At 43.6% G+C, this 16,447-nt stretch overlaps 1 protein-coding gene across 3 annotated transcripts in view; it reads left to right on the top strand.

Annotated features, from left to right (window-relative positions):
• NOX4 (NADPH oxidase 4) overlaps positions 1-16,447 on the top strand; it is a 293,029-nt gene that overhangs the window by 183,624 nt on the left and 92,958 nt on the right. For all 3 annotated transcript variants that reach the window (XM_075592551.1, XM_075592552.1, XM_075592553.1), the window contains one exon: positions 6,699-6,780. In XM_075592551.1, the coding sequence (XP_075448666.1) occupies positions 6,699-6,780 (82 nt within the window). The remainder of the gene's footprint in view (positions 1-6,698; positions 6,781-16,447) is intronic.

Here is a 16,447-nt window from a genome sequence, read left to right on the forward strand (position 1 = left end):
GAGAGAGAGAGAGAGAGAGAGAGAGAGAGAGAGAGAGAGAAATATTTTATAGGCATATGTATATGTAACAGATCCAGATCAAATTAAAATGTTAGACCGCTTTAGTTTTGAAAGAACTTAGATTGGTGGTGGCTTTGAGAGTCTCGGGTAGATTGTTCCAGTTGTGGGATGCACGGTAAGAGAAGGCGGAGCGAATGGATACTTTGTTGAACCATGGGACCATGAACAGTCTTTTGGAGTCAGATCTCATGGATAAGTGCTTTGTGTGGTAGGGGTGAGGAGCTTGTTCAGATAGACAGGTAGTTTGCCCAGAAAGTATTTGTAGGCAAGACGGGAAAGATGAACTTTGCGCCTAAACTCAAGTGATGACCAATCTAGTTATTTGAGCATTTTGCAGTGATTTGTGTTGTAGTTAGATTGGAGGACAAAGCAGCATATTGAGTTGTAGAGGGTGTCTAGGTTGCTGGGGTGTTTGAAGTGCTACGCCATATACTTTGTCCCCCGTTTATAAAATTAGCATCTGCTGTGCGATGCGCTTTCTGACCAGCTTGCTTAGGGAGAATTTGTTCCTATAAAGTACACCTAGTTTGGCTTAGGTTTTGGATGTCAGGGTATCAATGTGCAACCAAAATGTTAAATGGGAGTCAAACCATATGCGCAGATATTTGAAACTAGTGACAAGGGTTAGGATGGTATTAAAGTTGGTTCTGATCAGAAGCTGCATCATTGGTAGATTTCAGTTTAGCCTTGGTCCCAAATGCCATTGTTAGTCTTTTCAATGTTTAAAAAACAGTTTGTTTTGGGAAATCCATTTTTCAAGTCTCAAAAAATAAGATTGAAGTATGTGTTCAAGGTCAGAGAGGCTAGGGCTGTGTGCATATAAGATTGTGTCATCCGCATACATGTGTATTAAAGCTCCCTTACAAGATTTATCTAAATCATTGATGAAGACTGAAAAGAGTAGGGTCCCCAGAGCAGAGCCTTGCAGGACACCGCAGGTGGTATCCAAGGGATTGGAGCTAGAACCTGAGATAGACACATGTTGGGATTTACCAGATACTGTAAGTATGAGTGAAACCAGTTTAAAGCATGTTCCCCTATTCCAGAGCACTGAATTTTTTTAGGATGATAGCATATTGCTTTAGGAAATTGTCCCATTTCCATTCCACACTGGATCTCATTGCAAACCTTTAGCAGGGTTGTTACCGGGGAGTGTATAGGACAAAAATCCAGATTGGAATTGGCTTGGGAAATTTGTCTTGGTATAGTAATTGCTTAATTATTTATTTATAAAATATTTTACCAGGAAGTAATACATTGAGGGTTACCTCTCGTTTTCAAGTATGTCCTGGGCACAGATTTAAGACAAATAATACATGTTTACAAATACAGTTACATAATGAGCAGGGTATACATTATATACACGACATTGCATGCACAGTTAAAGATAATTTATATTATGGGCGTATGAAACAGTTACAAACCAGATTTAAATGTGTGACAGCCTTAGATTTGAAAGAACTTAGACTAGTGGTGGATGTAAGAGTCTCTGGTAGGTTGTTCCAGGTTTGGGGTGCACGGTAAGAGAAGGAGGAACGTCCAGATACTTTGTTGAGCCTTGGGACCATGAACAGTCTTTTGGAGTTTGATCTCAGGTGATAGGTGCTGCATGTGGTAGGGGTGAGGAGATTGTTCAGGTAGCTGGGTAGCTTGTCCATAAAGAATTTGAAGGCAAGACAGGAGAGGTGAACTTTACGCCTAGACTCCAGTGATGACCAATCTAGTTCTTTGAGCATTTCGCAGTGATGTGTGTTATAGTTGCATTGGAGAACAAAACGACAAATTGAGTTGTAGAGGGTGTCAAGTTTGCTAAGGTGGGTTTGAGGTGCCGAGCCATTTACTATGTCTCCATAGTCAATAATTGGCATTAGCATCTGCTGTGCGATACGTTTTCTGACCAGGAGATTTAGGGAGGATTTGTTCCTGTAAAGTACCCCTAGTTTGGCATAGGTCTTGGTTGTCAGGGTATCAATGTGCATTCCGAATGTTAAGTGGGAGTCAAACCATATGCCCAGGTATTTAAAACTAGTAACAGGAGTTAGGGTGGTGTTAGTGTTGGTTCTAATCTGGAGCTCAGTCGCTGGAAGCTTTAAAAATGTAGTCTTGGTCCCAAACACCATTGTTACAGTCTTGTCAGTGTTTAAAAACAGTTTTTGTTTTGGGAAATCCAGTTTTCGAGTCTGAAAAAGTCAGACTGAAGTATGTGTTGAAGGTCAGAGAGGCTATAGCTGTGTGCATATAGGATTGTGTCATCTGCATTCATGTGTATTGAGGCTTCCTTACAAGCTGTGGGAAGATTATTGATGAACACTGAGAAGAGTAGGGGCCCCAGAACAGAGCCTTGCGGGACGCCACAGGTGATATCCAGGGGGTTAGAGTTAGAGCCAGAAATGGACACATGTTGGGATCTACCTGATAGGTATTACTGAAACCAGTTTAAAGCATGCTTCCCTATTCCAGAGCTCTGGAGTTTGTTGAGCAGGATAGTATGATCAACAGTATCAAAAGCCTTTGCAAAATCTAGGAATACTGCACCAGTGAGTTGACCCGTTCCATTCCACACTGGATTTCATTGCAAACTTTTAGCAGGGTAGTTACGGTAGAGTGTTTGGGGCGAAAGCCAGATTGGAATTGGCTAGGGAAATTTGTCTTTTTATAGTAATCGCTTTATTGGGAGTGGACACATTTTCCCATGACTTTGGATAGGATTGGGAGAAGGGAGATTGGTCTGTAGTTTGAAACAGTGTTTTTGTCCCCACTTTTGAAGATTGGGACAACTCTGGCAGCTTTCCAGGTCTTAGGGATATGGCCAGCAGACAGGATAGAGTTGACTATGGAAGCAATTGGTTTGGCAATTGCTGGGGCACCAAGTCTTAGGAACCTAGATTGTAGTAAGTCAGGTCCACATTGGCTGCTTAGTTTTAATTTGAGAAGTGCTTGTGTAATCTCCTCTTCGGATACTGGGACAAATTGAAAATTGTGGGCAATGTTGGGAGCGGGTGGGGCTATAGGGGTACTGCCAGGATGAGAATCAGGTTTGTGGTTTGGGTTGCGTTTTGCTAATAAGTTAGTAGCACACCCCACAAAATAATCATTGAATGCATTTGCAATGTCGGTGGGGTTTGTCAGAGTAATATCACCCTTAGTGATAGTGATATTACTTGGGTATTGATGGTTAGAAGGCTGGAATATGTTGTTGATAACCTTCCAGAAGTTAGCTGTGTTTGATGTGTTCTGGAGGAGATTGTCAGAGTAATATTGTGCTTTTGCATGCCTTGTTTGCCTTGTGCACATGTTCCGCAGGCATCTGTAGTGATTAAGATCCTTGGTAGTGCCAGTTATTTTGTGGCTTTTCCACAAGCCATCCCTGAACTGGTAGAGTGCTATAAGGTCAGGTGTAACCCATGGAAGGTGGGCACCCCTTTCCCTTATTCTACGTAGTGGAGCATGGGTATCACAGAGTTTTAAGAACTCGGATTGGAAATAGTCGAGCGCAGAATCAGGGTCAGGAATTAAATCGATTCTGTGCCAAGGGAGTGAACACATTTTTCCATGATTTTGGATAGTATTGTGAGAAGAGAGTTTGGCCTCTAGTTTGAAACTGTGTTTTTGTCCCCGCTTTTAAAGGTTGGGATAACTCTGGCAGTTTTCCAGGTCTTATGGATATGGTAACAAAAAAACAAACAAAGCGCACAACACTCATCGTGAAAAATGTAATAAACTATGTTTATATATAAGGTGTTTCAAGGTTATGCATACATCAAGGTAGATTAATCAAGCATAGAGCCACAGAGTGGCAGTTACCAGCGTCTGCAACCAGGAACCACCAGAGCTTCACTCTCCTTTCCACCTACAGGTAGGTGAAATGCCAGATAATTGATGACTCTGCCACAGTCTCAATGTCCTGTAAATAGCGTCCTGGGGAGTGGTTGTCCTTTGCTCGCAAGTAGTACACAGGTTCCTCTGCAGACCTCACTGTGTTTCCCGATCAGTCAGGCAGCGTGACGGCGTGGTCCTGCGGGCCCTTCTGTGACGTCAGAGCGCCCACTCTGCTTTGAGTAACAGCGTCTGCCAGTAATGATTCAGACCTCACTTGGCAACCACAGAGGCAGGCAATAGCGCGGCACATGCGCAGAAGAGGAAATCAACTCGGTGCTCAGCAAACCGTTTGACAACAATAAAATACACCTTGGAACATGAATAATAAAAATATATAGGTTGAATGTTATCTCTCCTACGCGGTGTTTCGTAGCTCAACAGGCCACTTCTTCAGGGTGTATTTCATTGTTGCTGATGGGAGGAAATCCGGGACAAATGTCCAGGGCCCGGCTGCTCTGGGGGGCCCTACTGCCCTGGCAATGCAAGCAACTGGGTGGGCCCCTCTCACCCTCCAACACATGAGCAGGCTCGCCTCTCCCTTCAGTACAGGGCCCCTTCTTGGGCTGCAGGTAGACCCACATTGTCCCTGTGCCCTCCTCTGGGCTCCACCCTCCCAGACCCATACCTACTCTCCCCCCCAGGCTCATACCTACCTGCCTAGGCCCATACCTTATCCCCCCTTGACCATACTTACTCTCCCCTCTCCCCCTCGGTTGTAACTACTCTCCCTACACTACGAGGCCCATACCCTCACCCCGCCAGGTCCATACCTACTTCCCACTCCTCCAATGCTCTTACGTACTCCTCTCTCCAAAGGCCCTTATCTATTGCCCCTCCCCCCTCCTAAAGCCCTCTCCCCAGGCCCATACCTACTCCCCACTCCTCCAATACTCTCGCCTTGTCTCCCAAGCCCCTTATCTACTCTCCCCCCTGAAGGCCCATACCGATTCCCCCTCCCCCCACACACCTCCAAGGCCCATAACTACGCCACCCCTGAGGCCTGTACCTACTCTTTTTTTATATTGCATATAGCTCAGTGCTTATTTTTTTGCTACAGCTTGCCTCTTGCGTTCTGCTCAAGGATGTCTTCTGTCCACCCCTTTTGTAACAGTAGTAGTGCAGTGTGCAAGGCTTTGACCATATCAAACTTTGTTCCTTTTAGAACTCGCGTGCTCCCCTGTGCCTGAAACACACTTACCCTGCAGTGAGTTGTATTATGGTGTTATAATTATGGAGCATTTCGTGCCCAGCAATACAGTATGTCAAATAAAAGTAGTTTTCTCACAAAGTAATTGCCACTTATTATGCAGAATTAGAGATAAAGCCGTACTGCCAGCCTTGTTTTGCAAACTTAGAAGTATAATATATGAAAATGCAATTAAATTAAAACTGGATAGAAATATTATGTTAACCTGGAGCCAGCTTAGTTGTAGTAGTATAGAGTGTATGATTTTACCAGGCTACAATATGGACTTTATTCAGATATTCAATATGTTGTTGATCATTGTCTTTTGAGATAGAAACGTTTGTCTCGATAAAGCATAGATCTACAAAGTTATTTCTGTTCTGAATTCTCTGCTGAAGCATTACAACATTTAATCAAGTAGATTGGAATTGCTGTCATATAAATCACAATTTTGTCAAATAAAAAGCAAAACTTGCATTTTGATTTAAGTTAAAGGATACTTTTTTAACAACTGGCACAGATCCAAGGTAGAAGAATTTTAAAAAGTTGAGATTTCCACTATTTACTTTTTAGCTGACATTTAAGGTTAACATTTGCAGCATGCGTTCAATATTCAACATAAGAAGCAGCGCCAAACGTAACTGTTTAACTTATCTACCGTAAATGTGGTTAATGTTGTTCTATATCGATTAGTGATATACAGCAATTTGTGAAGAGAAATCAAAATGATTGGTTTATACTTTTGTTACAGTTTTGTTGTAGAATATTATTAGGGCTGGTTCATTTGATTCCATTACATACTATGTGATTAAGATGAAAATGATGTTGACAAGCAGTAGGAATAATATGCATTGGCTATATAAGGTTATTTCCCACTTTCAGGTCTATATAACACATTTGTTAAGCATATAAATATATACAATAGTAACGTAGATCTCTGTTACAAGCCAGCAAAGTCACTGTTGCTATAATACCAAAAGCACCAATGGATTGAGCTCTCTCACTGCTCTGAATTTGGTCTCGTCATCAGGAATTAAAATAAACTGTCCACTCGCATTCATGTGCAAAAACACTTATGGTTCAGACAATTTCTTGCCGGCGACAGTGCTTCACTATTGTTCCACTTCAATAAGAAAAGGGTGTTCTGATGAACAATAACTTCTATATTAAACACATGCATGTAGAATAAACAGCACACAAAATATTTAATATAAAATATACATGGGCCTCCAACAAACCCTGAAGAAGCACTAACGACAAGCGCAAAACGTGTTACAAGGCCCAAGCAGGTCTTGTTTGTTTGTTACACTGGTCATGTATATATTTTATATTAAAATATTTTCTATTTTTTTATATTTCACATGTTGTTTTCCTTTTCTAACTTTTTGTGCAATGTTTTTCCTACATGAATGTGTATGACTGTTGCTATAATCTCAGACAAGATCTTTGCATCAACAACCCGTGTTAACCTGACATGTTTCAGATATGTACTTTAGGACACATTCAGTGAAAGGATTTCTGATTTTATAAATATCTAATTATAGATTGCATATTCTTTTATTTTTTATTACAGAACAACTTTGTCATTTACTGACATCCAATCACAGTCAAGGCACAGAGATCATCCCAATATTTCAACAAAGAAAAAATCCAAAGTAAGTCTATAATTTCTGCAGAAAACTTATATCTCATGTCCTCAGAATGTGGATGTGGCTTTCACGCCTTATAGAAATCTATCAGATCATTTTTTTTAATTTTTTTTATGAAGATGGCCATTGTGGCACGGCTTGGCAACCCAGTGAGTTGTAATGTGCAAACTTTGCGAACCAGGCACAATTTGCTCTTCTTTTTCTGTTAGTGGTGTGGTGGTAGCAACAGTGAAAAGGTAGTAATGATCATGATAGTCAATCGTCGGCTATAACCACCACTAGTGCTCCTATTATTTGCAGAACACTGAAAGGCCCCATCCAGCCCAAGTACACCGGCCCCCTGTGTTGGGCAATGAAAGATTTTTCCCACACCCTCAAAAACTGCCCTCTCAACCAGTTGAAACAATGTGGGTGTCATGCTTCCAGGTGCATTGTCATGCGTTAAATTGAGGTGGTAGTCCTTCATAAAGGGTAAGGGGATAGTCCATCATAACAAGCCCTTGCCAAATCTGGGGGAAATTGACAGCACTAGAGTAAAAATATGAGAAACAGAGCATGTAATTAGTTTTGTGACTTTCATTATTTTCTGTATCTACAGTATACTTGTTAGATTGTTAAGATGACTTTAAAATGTTTCAATGCAGTTGTAAAATAAAAATCTGTTTTTATTACACATAATTAGCCTCAGAAGCAGCACACAACATAAAACTATTGGGGACAAGTAAGAACAGGAAGAGAATCATTAATACAGATTGTTGACCTTTCTGCCATAAAGGACAGCAGCCACCACCTATCTGCCACTACTATCACCAGTGTCTCCTGCCCCACACCCCAACACCACCACCATTGTCATCATTATTAAAGAGTGATTGCCTTTTTATCAAACCGGTCACTCCCTAACTGCCTCGACACCACTAACACCAGAAGTACTGCTTGAGATTTGCAAGAGCAACCGTACACCAACATAGCCTTTGTACAGTATACATACCTTACATATACAAGTGGCACGTATGGAACTGAGAGAAAGAGCCTGGCTGGCAGGCAGGAAAAGCTGTGATAAGCTGGCCAGTTCAGCCATGCCACCTGTACTAGTAGGCCACGTCCACCCCCAGCCGTTAAACACCATAAGTAGTACTACTTGAGATTTCAGAGCAAACATATACTGTACCAACATGCGATACATACAGTATACACATTTTCACAGATATTTATGTGGTGAAAATAATGTGTCCAGTACTATTTTTGTCCTTAATTCCATGACATAGTAAACTTTTGTAAATATGCGAAATGTAAGAAAAAAAACAGACAATCTCTAGCAGTGAAGAATCATTGTTTTTAAGTGCTACACAGTTTTTTGTCCAGTCCAGTGTCTACTGGAGTTTAATTTCACTGGACACAATGTGTTGATATAGACAGATTTCTGCTCAGACTAATCCAAACTCTTGTTTTGTGGGATTCCGTCACTTTTGCTGACACATTCATTTTAGAGTTCTGCAAAAAAACACAACTTTACATTCCTGATACCAAAACAAAAGCTCATTATAAGCCTGTTGCTGCTAGCATATTAGGGTCTCTTTTGCAGCAAACGTGCAAAAAAATAAACAATTGTCATGTTGGATACAAAACGGCTTTCTGTTTTGATTGTAACCTAAACCTTTAACTCCTAAATTCGTCAGATTCATATCAACATCTTTGTCCGTCATGGTACTTTTATTGGTTTAAAATGACACATATTATTTATTTTTACATTCATTATATATTTTAATTATTTTGTATACTGTATGTCCATTTTGAACAAGACGTTCCACATATAATATTTGTTGTGTTTTGGTCCTATAAATGCTATAACAATATGTCCAAAATGCTATTAAAATAATAAATAAGAATAATAAAGCTATTAAAATGTGATGGTGTTGGAGAGGACTTCCGGTGACGTCAGCTGGCATGGTTGCTTGAGTGTAGAGCTCCCAAGACTCCCTGCCTTAAAGCAATTAGAAAGAGCATAAAACCACCAAAAACAAATACCTTTTCGGGGATCCGACTAGGTAAACACCTAGAGATGGTAAATAAACTTAAAAAAGCAAGTAATCAGGACATTACTAAGTTCTGTGCTTGCATGCAACGAATGACTGGCCGCGGAACTGAAACACAAGATGGCGCCGAAGAGAACTCTCAGGATTCTACTGTGTACACACGTGGAGCTGAGGGGGGCCACGATAAGCAGGAGAAGAAGTCACAAAAACCTATCTGGAGCAACTACTAGAACAATTCTTAACCAAAATGAGGCATAACTTTCAAGAAGACCTACAAATGGCCATAGATGGGGCCAGAACTGAATTAAAAGAACTGGAGGGGCACACAGACACCGTGGAAACTAAGCTGGAGGAGGTGATTCTCTCGCAAACCTTTGCAGAAGATGAAATATGCGGCCTGGGCTGTGAAATAAACTCACTAAAGGATACCATCGAGGACCATGAAAACAGGGACCGCCGCCAAAATATCCGGATACGCAACATACCAGAAGACATTAAAACAGAGAACCTCAAAACCTACCTGGAAGAACTGTTCCTGTCCCTGCTACCGGACCTAGACGCTAGAGCCCTGGAGATTGATCGCGCTCACAGAGCGCTAGGTCCCCGCTCGGAGGATCCTAGAAGCAGGAGAGATGTCATCATAAGAATGCATTCATACTCCATAAAAGAAAAGCTGATATCCGTGTGCAGAGAGAGAGGGGAGATCAACTTCCAAAACGAAGCCCTCCAAGTCTACAATGACCTCTCTAGAGCCACCATTCAACAAAGACGGGACATGAAACCTTTAATAAAGATCTTAAATGACCAAAAAATCCGTTATAGGTGGGGATTTCCGTTTAAATTGATTGTCCACAAGAACGGCAAAATCAAATCTATCTCAAGACCAGAAGATGACTCCTCCTTCTTAAAATCATTAGGACTCCCAGGGATGGGAAATCATGGAGACATGGAAGAGGAGCCGGGTTCCCGACATCCAGCGCCCGTGCATAGAGCATCAGAAAGGATCGCCTCCCAGAGAGTCCTCAGAGCCTCAGAGATATATCGGCCCCAGAGGAAGAAGAAGAAAAACGGAAGGGATCACCCAGGATCCGGAGTGAACACCACCGCCTCCTGGTTGCTCTTACCGACTACCCCAGGATTGCTGAAGACCTCACAAGTGCCAATTAACTCCCACCATGGCCCTGGGCTGCCCAGGATTGGGAGCCGCTCAAGAGCGTTTTTGGTGCCCTACTATCCGTTCCCCCCCCAGCTGGAGAGGGAATGCCACCCACGACCAACCTTAGTCGGTTCTGCCCCACCCTACCGCACGCTCTCTCTGCGCTCACCCCACCCTATCTTTCTCCCCTCCGGATCTCTGTGTTTTGTTCCGGACAGACGGACCTCCCTTGTGGCCCTCCCTGCCCGAGATCCGATCAGCCCCCCGATCCGTGCTGAACCTCCCTTGGCTGGTCCCCCTCCGCCTCTGCCCTTCCTCCCCTCCCTCCCCCTTACCTCATCCGGTGTGGCCTCGCTTCTCCTCCCGATCTTGGGGAGCAGCTCGCAGCGGGTGTCGTTGCTGGCGCTCCCGGGTTGGCGGCGGCGGGGGGTGGGGGGGGATGTTTGGAGGAGAGGGGAATCTGAGAATGCTCCAGCCGGAGCGATTTTGCCCTCGGAGGCATTGGGGGGGGGGGGGATCCCGGAGCGATATATGGCTCCTCTGAGGCGGCAAAGTTTTACTCCCAGGACTCCGGGCATGACGGAGGTGTCCGAGAAGAGACCCCCCGGGAGCCGTGGGGAGAGAGATCCTCAGAGACCGGAGCCGAAAGCACACATCTGGACTCCCAGCTCTCAGGTCTGTTCTTTATTCATTAAATTCCCTGTTTGTTCAGATCTCTCTGCGGCCTTCCGTTTTTCCTCTGGAGTTTTTCCCCAATACTAGCCACCTCCTCATACCCCGTTCCCCTTCCCCGCGTTAGCGAGGAATAGGGACCGACCCATGATCAAGGAACTTCACGAATTGAAGCTCTCATGAAGATCCCCCCCGCGGGGGATAGTTGGGAGGAGAGGGCGGTGTAAACTTAAGTTGTGGGAATATGGGTAAAAATTGAAGTAATCTATCTGTTTGTATATAGTTCTTAATGCTGATGTGGCTAAAAGTTTTAAAAGCATTTGTTGAATGTAGACAAATGAAAAAGGGTCCCCCACTTTCCCCCTCCCGCACCCCCCTCCCCCCCTTTACCCCCTCCCCTTCTCCCCCTTTGCCCCCTCCCTTTGCCCCCTCCCCCCCTTGCCCCCTCCCCCTTTGCCACATCCCCCCCTTTGCCCCCTCCCCCACCCTTTGCTCCCTCCCCCCCTTTGCCCTTTGCCCCCCCCACCCCCGAAGGGGGGGAATATGTATAAAAATTGAAGTAGACTATCTGTTTGTATATAGTTCTTACTGCTGATGTTGCTAAAGTTTTAAAAACACCTGTTGAATGTAGATATAAAGTAAAATGGGTCCCCCCTTGCCCCCATCCCCCCCCCCTGCCCCCCCCGCTCGCTGCCCCCCACCCCGCTCCCTGTCCCCCACCCCTGCCCCCTCCCTGCCGCCCAGCTCCCAACCCCCCCCCTCCCCGAGGGCGGTGTAAATTTAAGTTGTGGGGATATGTGTAAAAATTGAAGTAGACTATTTGTTTGTATATAGTTCTTATTGCTGATGTTGCTGAAGTTATAAAAATACCTGTTGAATGTAGACATAAAGGAAAATTGGTTCCCCCTCCCCCTTCTTCCCCTCCCCCCCTTATTCCCCTCCCCCACCTTCTTCCCCTCCCCCCTTCTTCCCCTCCCCCCCCATCTTCCCCCCCCTTCTACGCATATTGCTCCGCATCCAACCTATCGCCCCCCCCCCCCCCAGTTCCTGCCCCCTCCCCAACCTCGCTGGTTTGGAGAGGGAGAACTGAAGAATAACTTACCTACCCCCCTCACAAACTAATACACAGGTTAAAAAATTTAAAAAAAATTAAAAACTATACGGTTTTACTTGCATTATAAATTCACAGGGAGTCGGGGATGTGTCCCTTGACTCGCATCTGCGCGGACCACTTAGGAAGTTCTCACATGGGCAATAGGCCCAACCACCTTCTCACTAGAGTGAAGAAGGATACCAACATTGGGTTCATAAGGAATCCACTTTCAATCTGCTCTCCATCTTTTCTCTCTCCCCACCTGTTCCCTCCCTCCACCTCCCCACCAAGTAACCAAAGTGGATAGGCCCACACGAGTCCACAAATTCAGACGCTCATGGCCTCCCTAAACTCAACAAAGTTAATCTCTATGAATGTCAAAGGGCTCAATTCACACAGGAAAAGAAAATTAGCTTTACAGGAGTTGAAAAAAACCAAGGGGAATATACTCTTCCTCCAAGAAATGCATTTTAATTCAAACTCCCCCCCCAAACTCATTTAAACACTTACATCCCCAAGCATACTACTGCACCGACACACTTTATTCGAGCAAATACCCAGTATGTACCTGGCAGATACCTGGAATGCGCCGCTCCTCACCTCTGACAAGCCCCGTTGCGTTTGCCTTCCCAGCCTGGGTTCATGCCTGGCTGACGGGCGGCTGATCTGTTAAATGATAAGGATTAGGATTTAATAGGCTGCAATGCTTCGCGTGTCTACCAGATGGCATAAATTCATGAATTGTAATGCAGTATATATATATATATATACTGTGCAGTATTGCAGCCAGCGGGAATAAAATGCTTCAATCCCTGCCTGGAAAATAACCCAATGCACTCGGGCTGAAAACAGTCACAAACCTCAATACACCCGGGTATACCCGAATTCGTGGGACTAGCCGAGCTCGAATAAAGTGTGTCGCCAGTGTATGCTTCCTTCTCTGTGAAAAAAAGAGGGGTAGCAATTCTACTCAAAAACAATACACCTTTTATAATGGAAAAAATTGTCAGAGACCCGGGTGGCAGATTCCTGGTTGTTCAAGGCTCCCTATCAGGATCTCCAGTTACCCTCTGTAATATATATATGCCCCTAATGACCATCAACCTGAATTTTTGAAAGAGGTCCTAGAATCCCTAGAACCGATATCCCTCTCATCACTGATAGTAGCCGGAGACTTCAATATGGCAAGTACCCTGGAATTAGATAAATCAGAACCCACGGGAGCTGAACACTCCAGAACCACCCTTAAAAAAGCGAAGGAGTTCAAAGAATTATTGCAAAGCTTCTCGCAAGTGGACATTTGGAGAGCCCAGCACCCAGGTCAGCGAGACTATACGTTTTTCTCAGCCCCCCATCAGTCCTACTCGAGGTACTAAAAATATTCTCCAGGCATCCGCTCAGTCTAACATAGGATCTATATCGTGGTCGGACCATGCCCCTGTCGAATTCGCGCTTTCTCTGCCTTTTAGCAAAAATAGTAGATATCCCTGGAAATTAAATGACTCCCTGTTAAATTCGCAAGATACAGAGAGTGTAATTAAACAAAAACTCATAGAATATTTTCGGTTAACTAAAGGCTCAGTGTCCTCCCCGGTAATGCTGTTGGAGGCACACAAAGCCTCAATTAGAAGGGACCTCATCTCAATCGCAGCATATAAAAAAAAAGAGAAACTAAAACAATACAAAGAGGCAGCGGATAATCTGACCTACATCGAACAAAAACACAAGCAGAACCCCTCAAAAAATTATACAAATTAGTAGAAAGAGCTCGATTAGAACTCAAAAAAAATACACATAGATGAGGTGGAGAGAGCGCTAAGATGGACAAACCAACGGTTCTACGATAAGGGTAATAAAGCAGACAGGCTCCTAGCTAACAAACTAAGAGGTCTGAGAGTTAAATCTCAAATCCCAGCAATCCGCACTAAAACAGGAGCGACAACATATAAAGACAAAGAAATACCGAAAGAATTCTCAAATTTTTATACCATATTATATAATCTAGAATCTAACCGGGGAGGACATACAGGGTATGATGCAATTTCCAAATATCTTAAAAGATGCAATCTTCCAAAGCTCTCAGAGACAGATACGCAGATATTAAACAAAATAATCTCTCAGGAAGAACTTGCAGAAGTAATAAGCCAACATAAGACTAATAAAACAACAGGCCCAGACGGTTTTTCCAACCTGTATTACAAAAAGTTTAGAGCGGTGCTGTCCCCGTATGTTCTCGAGATGTTTAACACTTTCCTGGAAGGTGTGGAAATCCCGCCGTCAATCTCAATGGCCAATTTAGCGATTATCCATAAAGAGGGCAGAGATCCTCTTCAATGTGGGAGTCATAGACCTATTTCTCTGTTAAACTCAGATCTGAAAATATTCAGCAAAATTCTAGCGAATAGATTAACCCCAATACTCCCTAAGCTTATACATTCGGACCAAGTGGGCTTTGTCTCGAGCAGACAATCTTCAGACAACACCCGTAAGGTCATGGATATAGTGGACCATGTGCACCTGACCGGATCAAAGGCAATTCTATTAAGTCTAGATGCTGAAAAAGTGTTTGATAGAATTAAGTGGGCATTTTTAGATCAGACAATGCTAAAATTTGGTTTCTCTGGCCCATTCCTGGAGGGCTTTAGAGCCCTCTACAGGACACCCACTGCCTATGTCAAACTCCCAGGAGGAGACTCAGACCCCATCAAAATTAAAAACGGAACTAGACAGGGATGCCCGTTGTCCCCCTCCTCTTCGCACTATCGATCGAACCCCTGGCGGCAATAATCAGAGATCTAAAGATATAAATATCCAGGGTATCTAGATAGCCGAAACAAACTGTAAGATCTCACTATTCGCAGACGATATTATACTATCACTATCCAACCCATTGATATCTCTGCTAAATTTGCAATCCCAACTAGACCAATTTGGACAGGCCTCAGGATACAAAATCAATAATGACAAATCCGAAGCACTAAATTTACGCTCCCCGCCCAAGAGGTCAAGCTTCTACAAGCAAACTTTAAATATAAATGGTCCCGAACACACATTAAATATCTAGGAATCTACATAACAAACATATACAATTTATTATACCAATATAACTACCCACCCCTATTTGAAAAAATTAAAAAAGATCTTCAGTCCTGGAACGGCTATCAAATATCATGGATTGGAAGGATAAAGGCGGTAAAAATGAATATTTTGCCTAGGCTGTTGTACTTTTTCCAAACCCTTCCCATAAATGTCCCGATTAGGGATCTCAAAAATATCCAAAACAGAATCTTTCAATTTATTTGGAAGAACAAAAGACCGCGGGTTGCAAGATCGGTAATGCTAGCGCTGAGATCAGGGGGGGGGGCATGGGGGTGCCTGATATTATAAAAAACAAGCAGTGATGTGGATCTGTGATCCAGCAACTTGTGGCTGGCTGGGGATCGAGTCTGCCTATGTGGGCCCTTCCACTCTAGCGGCGGAACTTTGGAGCTCCAGGGAGGGGGAGAGCCCCACGGGAAATTTAAGCTTGGGGCGATGAGGTGCACATGGGACATTTGGTCCAAAAGCAAAAAAAGATATTCCCTTTCCACCCACCCATCCAGCCTGGTTCCGATTGTCCATAATACTAAATTCCCACCGGGGTGTTCCCCTAAATATGTGGAACAACTCAGAAGTATGGACATACTACACTGGCGACACACTTTATTCGAGCTCGGCTAGTCCCACGAATTCGGGTATACTCGGGTGTATTGAGGTTTGTGACTGTTTTCTGCCCGAGTGCATTGCGTTATTTTCCAGGCAGGGATTGAAGCATTTTATTCCCGCTGGCTGCAATACTGCACAGTATATATATATATATACTGCATTACAATTCATGAATTTATGCCATCTGGTAGACACGCAAAGCATTGCAGCCTATTAAATCCTAATCATTATCATTTAACAGATCAGCCGCCCGTCAGCCAGGCATGAACCATGGCTGGGAAGGCAAACACAACGGGGCTTGTCAGAGGTGAGGAGCGGCACATTCCAGGTATCTGCCAGGTACATACTGGGTATTTGCTCGAATAAAGTGTGTCGCAGCAGTAGCTGCAAAAGATCTTATCAAAAGGAGAGATTCTCTCATACCAGGAGTTAAAACAAAAACCCCACAGACAGAGCCTCCCAATCTTTAGCTACTTACAGATCCGACACTTTCTCCAAAAGTTTTCTCAGAATTCCAAATGTAACACCCTGTCGAACTTTGAAAAACTATGTATGGAAGGTCTCTATAGAGGGGTTTAATCTCGGAAATATACATGGGGATAGCATCTCACGCAACGTCCCAACCCCACAATTACATACGGAAATGGGCTAAAGACCTAAATATAAAAATAGATATAGGGATATCTGGGAATCTGCATCTAAAACATCAATTTGTACAGTCATGAAAGAAAATATATATAAAATTTTATTTCAATGGTACTTAACACCGAGTAGATTGAGCCAGATCTTCCCAGGATTACCAGATCTCTGCTGGATAGGATGTGGAATGAGAGGGGACGTGGTTCACATCTAGTGGGACTGCCCACGAATACAGACATTTTGGACCATGATTCAAGATTTGATATTCGAAAGCACAGATCTGAGGATACCTATAGACCCGCTAACATTCCTATTAGCAAAACCAATAGAGGAATTACAAACTCCAATAAGCAAACTTATATCATTTATACTCAC

Source organism: Ascaphus truei, chromosome 3 (assembly GCF_040206685.1).
Source record: "Ascaphus truei isolate aAscTru1 chromosome 3, aAscTru1.hap1, whole genome shotgun sequence".
In the NCBI taxonomy this organism is placed as follows: domain Eukaryota; kingdom Metazoa; phylum Chordata; class Amphibia; order Anura; family Ascaphidae; genus Ascaphus; species Ascaphus truei.